Below are 6,123 nucleotides of genomic sequence, written 5' to 3'. Positions count from 1 at the left end.
CCCCACCTTTGCAGCCCACTCTTTCATTCTGTCCTACGTTCAACTTTTTGTCCAACCCATCAGCTTCCTCCCTTGCTCCAGAGCCTGTTCCCACACCCTGGGGGTCGATCTCCCGTGAGGTTGTTGCCCCAGCCTTGATTTTACCCGCAGACTGTTTCCAGTGGGCGTTTGGAGGGAACAAGGGGATCCAGGCTGTTTCCCAGTTCCTTTAGCACCTCACCAACAGCGTCTGTGACTCTGGGCAATAGGACGGAGATCATGAGGTGATGGGCCAGAGGGTCACAAAAACATACAACTGCATCGCCCCGGCTTAAGGAGCACAGGGCTCCTTCTCCAGTGCAGAAAGCAGGGTCTGTATCTTCACCTTCCCACCAGATGTCTTTGGGGCCATGAATATCTAACAACTCTTCAGAGCCTTGACAGTGGGGACCACCCTTGTGCTGCCCATCCCTGCAGCACTTGTGACACAAGGGGCTTTGGTGCACTCTGTCACTGGGACCTTTGATGAGCCCCTCAGCTCCTGCAGGTCTCCGCTGATTTATCATCTGCCGCATCATGGGGCTTGTCCACGGACAGGAACAAAGCTGAGGTACAACCACCAGCCCCTGGGAGCTGGTCAGGCCTGGAGAGAAAGCCCTGATAGCATCTCTGAGTTGTTGCCTTTAGGCTCCTCCATGGTGGGAGGATGGAGCTGCCCTGGGCTGAGCACAAGCACACCCACATGTGTTGCATCCTCTCTCATTTAAGGGAAGCCCATGGAGTCAGCAGCAATGGTGAAGCCTTCCCTGGTGAAGGTCCACTGCTGCTGGTGGCAGTTTCCAACTACAGCAAAGCAATCTGCAGTTGCCCAAAACCACACCTCAATACAAGGTGCACTCCTTCATATGAATTTTTGGTTTCTCCAGCTTCATTTCAGCCCACATAGGACATTGTAAGCCTGCTTCAGGCTCCTCAGCACTGTCAGCAAAAGCGGCTTTTCCTCCCCCAGAATGAGTGGGAGGTGGGATCCATCTCACAGTGTTAGGTATCTCCAAGTCATAGACGAGTTTGCCACCTGGGAATGTGCTGCAAGAAGGCGTGGGGATAAGCACAGTCATGGACCGATCCCACCAACGTGCCTGCGTCGTCTCCTGCAGGATGTGGTGAACCATCTTCTCCAAAGTGCTTGCAACTCCCCACAGCCTAAAAGGAGGGGGAGACAATGCCTCAAACACAGACATTTGGTGCTGACACACACACAGACAACTCCCGCTGGAGTAACTTTATTTTGTACATTTAAAAAGTAATCCCTGTTGAGGGGGTGTCTTTTCAGTGGAAGTGTTTTCAACAGGTAAAGAGCAAGGATGAAATGCAACAGTCGCGGGTTGCCACTGGGGAAATGAGCGACTCCAGAGCCACGGAGATGGTCTGAGGCTGGAGCAGCTCCCGTGCGAGGACAGGCTGAGAGAGTTGGGGGTGTGCAGCCTGGAGAAGAGAAGGCTCCGGGGAGACCTTCCAGCACCTCCCAGTGCTGAAAGGGAGCTCCAGGAGAGCTGGGGGGGCTCTGGATCAGGGGGTGCAGGGACAGGCCGAGGGGGAACGGTTTGAAGCTGCAAGAGGGGAGATGGAGATGAGATGTGAGGAAGAAATGTTTTCCTGTGCGGGGGGTGAGGCAGTGGCCCAGGGTGCCCAGAGAAGCTGTGGATGCCCCATCCCTGGAGGGGTTCAAGGCCAGGCTGGATGAGGCTTTGGGCAACCTGGGCTAGGGGGAGGTGTCCCTGCCCATGGCAGGGGGTGGCACTGGGTGGGCTTTAAGGTCCCTTCCCACCCAAACCGTTCTATGAGTTCATAATTCTTTGAAACTCTGACCAAACACAGAGGGCTCATTCTTCCCCTTGAGATAGGTGCATCACTGGGACAGATGTCCAGAGAGGCAAAAAGATCTCCACCCTTGCAGTGGAGCTGAACAAAGTCCAAAGACACCTCAGACAGTGTTGAGGTTAGCCCTGCTGTGAGCAGGTGTTTGCAACAGAAACCTCTACAAGTTCCTTCCAACAGAAATCTGAGATTCTGAACCAATGAGGTTCCCTAAAAAAGCCTTACTCCCTCCCCTTCATCAGGGCCACATTTTGAGCCATGTCCCAGGACCCAGCCAGACCCAAGGGTGGACTCTTATCCCCTGAAATGTTGCCAGTGGAAATGTGAAGATGGGAATCTCCTCATCAACACTGAAAAATGCCACCCGTCCCTCTTCATAATCCAGAGAGACCCGGATCCACTTGGGAACCTGGATTTCAGGAAGGAGAGTGTGATTAGGGGATGTGAGAGCTCGGAACTGCCCTGCCCACTGCCCCACTGCCCAGATGCCCTCCTCTGGTTTAAACTCCAGGTCACCCTTCCTTTTCACATCTTCCCTACAGACCCCCACAGTCCATCCTCCTCCATCCTCCACCTCCACCTCCCAGTAGTATCTCCCCGAGGTGAAGCCTTTGCAGCCCAGCACGCAGCGCCATGGGTTAAATCTCTCGGGAATGTCAGCCAGGTCCTGCCGCCTGTCTTCTCGTTTCACACTTCTGCAGTCATCAGACAGGACAAGGTCACTGTGGGCCGTGTCCGGATCCAGAACCACCGTTGCTGCAGGAGAGATGGAGTCAACACATCAGAGCTCACCCCAGGAGAGATCTTTAAGGACAAGGAAAAAGCAAAAGGGCACAGGCAACAGCTGGCAGACTGTGGCACGGGAAGCTGTACAAGGTGCAAGGAACAGAAAGTGTAGCAGGGATATGACATCAAGCAGAGAGCGAAGAGGATTGTCAGCAGACCTCCAGGCTGAAAAAGTCCCCATGTCTCTAAACACAGCCAGCACTGCTCACTGAGGAGTAGGACTCTCCAGATTCACCTGAAACTGGGACACGCACCAAACAAACAAGGGGACTGAGTGTTACACTTCCTCCTGTAAAGCCAGGGTTGACAGAAGCATCCCTGGTCCCACCAGCATCACTGCAAGAAGGGAACAACCAGGAAGGGAGATTAAAGCAGGGAAGATGATTCAGCACCCTGAAAGACCAAACTTTAATTACCTTCTTCTATAGGAACTGCGTATCTTCTCCATGCTTTAAAAAAAAAAAAAAAAAAAACACAACCACGGATGAGAGGTAATCTGAACACACTTGTACTGGACTAGCTCAGGATAATGATATGCCAGCATAGCTGCCCATTTTCTGAATTGGTGCTGTATTTATGAAAGTCATCTCACAGCGTGTAGCTTCAGAACTTCAATGTCTAGCTACATGAAAGGGCCCCATCCATCTTCCACAAATGTAATCATGCTGCCTGTCCTGATTCAGATGCGTACTTATGGGCTGTTAGTACTTTCTGTGAAAACTGAGAGCATTTTCTTCTCAATATAGAAGGATTACAGGGCATAGAGACCAAACGAAAAGAACATTTCTGAGATGAGCTCAGTATCTGCTACCTCTTCCTTTCCCAAAAGGAAAACCAAAACCAGGGCACAGTGCAAAACACAGATGAGAAAATGGCCCCACTTGAAAGTCTCCCACATAGGAAGGGGAACGATACTCACCAAGTTCTTCAGCTTGCTTTTCTGAAAAACAAGATAAAACAGCACAAATGGGTTGTGGGATCTTGGTTGGTATATAACCTCTCCCATAATGACATTGCAGGAAGGTGGGTTTCTGCCAACGCTTGGCAATGCAAAGCCCTCTCCCACCCCAGGCCTGAAGCTCTGCTCTGCAGGCGATGGTGCAGGTTTTCCTGCTCAACTCAGGCAGGAAAAGGCCTCTGGGATGTCCCTTGCCTACAAGGGGACCTGCAACACAGCATTTCCACCAAATCACCGTGCCAGCAGCGAGCGTGCGTGGGGCACTGTCACCCTGCCTGTGCTGCCACTGCAGTCATCCATCCCCAACCCTACACACCATCTTCAATGACCTTCAATTTTTTATTCTCAAATTCACTCTCTCCCTTTCTCCCAAGACCCAACCACATTTTAGTTCACTTCCCACTTGAAAAGTGAAAAAGAAAAAAAAAAAAACACCACCCTATACAGACTCTGTGAAAACTCCGTTGTAAGAGGAAGAGAAGACTCACCAATTTCTGCATTATGTTCCCCTGAACAACAAACAGAAACACACGGGTTACTTTCTGACACAGTTCCTTCCCTGGGATCCCAAGTGAGGGAGGTGAGGAGAGGCTGTGATGAAGGCGGCAGATGTGCTGATTGTACTCTGATTGCAAGGGCACTCAGGATTCCTGAGTGAGCTGACCTGTATTTATTTTCCTCATCAATCTGCATTGGCACCAATTTAGCATTTTTAATAGCCAAAGAACTATCTCATGGCAATTCCATGAGCTACAAGCAAGCAAAAAAACCAAACAAAAATACATGCCCTCCTCAAGCGTTGGTTTGTTGTTTGGGTTTTTTTAAAAAAAAAAAAAAATTTCTTGGTGTTGTGGTTTAGGCCCTGGCAGCAATGAAAGCACCACGCAGCTGCTCACTCACTCCTCTCCTCACCAGGGAGATGGGAAGGAGAATTGGAAGAACAAAAGATAAAACCTAATGACTTGAGATAAAGACACTTTTAAAGTCCAACACAAGAAGAGAAGAAATAATAATGATAACAGTAATACAAATAAGATACTAGTTTATGTAATACCTTATTAGTATAGTATAATACAATTAGTATAGTATAATACTAATATATATTATAACACGTGATGCACAATACCATTGCTCACCACCCAGAACCTGATGCTCAGCCCACTTGGAGCCACAAATACCTCCCCTCCCCCGGCCAGTTCTCCCAGTTATATACCGAGCGTGGTATCGAATATCCCCTGGGCTAGCTCGGGTCAGCTGCTCTCGCTGTGCCCCCTTCCAGCTCCTTGTGAAAATTAACCCTATCCCAGCTGAACCCAGGACACTTGGTAATCAAGCAATCTACATTTTTATAAGAAAATTCTCAACAGCTTAGGTTTCTGTAATCTCCCCCTAAAGCCCAGTAACTTTTTGGTATGATTTCACTACTTAAATTGACGGTGTTAAAAAAGCATTGACATCCACTCAGGGAAAAAAATCCTAATGGCTTTTCAGAGTGAATTTTCGTATTACCAGGGGGTCAAGGGAGGGGGGAGTAAAGTATCTGCCTAAAAAGAACATTGGGACAGAATGAGAGGATGAATAAAAAAGTCAGAACGTTTTCACCAAGGATTTCACCAGGAAGATGGGGAGCGGGACTTACGCAGTGCTGCCTCTTGCATCGCTGAAAACCAAAAGCAGAAAAGAGTATCACCACCAAAGCCAAACCCTTTTTCACCGATACACATGTTGGGGTGGGAAGGAGGTTAAAATTGCTCACAATGGAGAAGCTTCAGCCCAGGAGCTCCTCAAGAACTTTCTTCTCAAGACTTTAGGAGATCTTGCCCACTCTCCCTGAACCCACCTTGGGAAGAGGCCAGTGCTGTGTTGCTGGAGACCAGAGCAAGGGCTCCATCTCCGGGCAGCAAAAGGGCAGGTTTGCATCACCAAGGGAGGAGTATGGGGTTAAATTTCTCCTTCAGTGCTACCTAACCATGCTGGCCCCGTTGGTTTTTAGTGCTGAGGCAAAGCTGAGGCCCCCACAAAATGAAATGTGCTACCCCAAGTCTTCCTCCAGCTTTGGGAAGAACCTTGACAGCCCTTTGAAAAGTAAAGTTCGCTGTTGGTACAACAGTGGTTCACCCCTTCTTTGGTTCTGCTATGATCTTCCTTAAAATTACAACATCATTTCATAATTTTATCTTCTCATAAATTAATTTCACAATTTTCTATAGCCACTAGCCAAACCATTCCCCTCCCCACATCCCCCAGAAATGTGCCACATGAATTCTTCCATTTGAGGGAATTCTCCAATTTCTGGAAAATGGAAAGTATAGCTTACCTATTTTTTTCTCTTGCTTTCCTTTGAAAGAAAAAAAGAAATCTAAATATCTTTTTTAAAAAGTCACTTATTCCAAAGAGCGCAGATTAAACCCCAGCAGAAGTTACAGCCACTTGCACGGCAGAACGGCCACGGGGTCTGGACGTGCTGCGGTGCCTGAAACCACTGCCTCCATCTCCTTTTGGTACGAAATAGAGGATTTCTG

At 48.9% G+C, this 6,123-nt stretch overlaps 1 protein-coding gene across 1 annotated transcript in view; it reads right to left on the bottom strand.

Moving 5' to 3' along the window:
- Positions 1-2,095: 2,095 nt before the first annotated feature.
- LOC104463134 (butyrophilin subfamily 1 member A1-like) overlaps positions 2,096-6,123 on the bottom strand; it is a 7,946-nt gene continuing 3,918 nt past the window's right edge. Inside the window, 3 exon segments of the mRNA XM_010075347.1 lie at positions 2,096-2,613; positions 3,060-3,092; positions 3,563-3,583. Coding sequence (XP_010073649.1) covers positions 2,096-2,613; positions 3,060-3,092; positions 3,563-3,583 — 572 coding nt within the window.

This window comes from Pterocles gutturalis, unplaced genomic scaffold (genome assembly GCF_000699245.1).
Source record: "Pterocles gutturalis isolate BGI_N339 unplaced genomic scaffold, ASM69924v1 scaffold19497, whole genome shotgun sequence".
Taxonomy (NCBI): domain Eukaryota; kingdom Metazoa; phylum Chordata; class Aves; order Pterocliformes; family Pteroclidae; genus Pterocles; species Pterocles gutturalis.
This window is presented reverse-complemented; position numbering and strand designations above follow the sequence as displayed.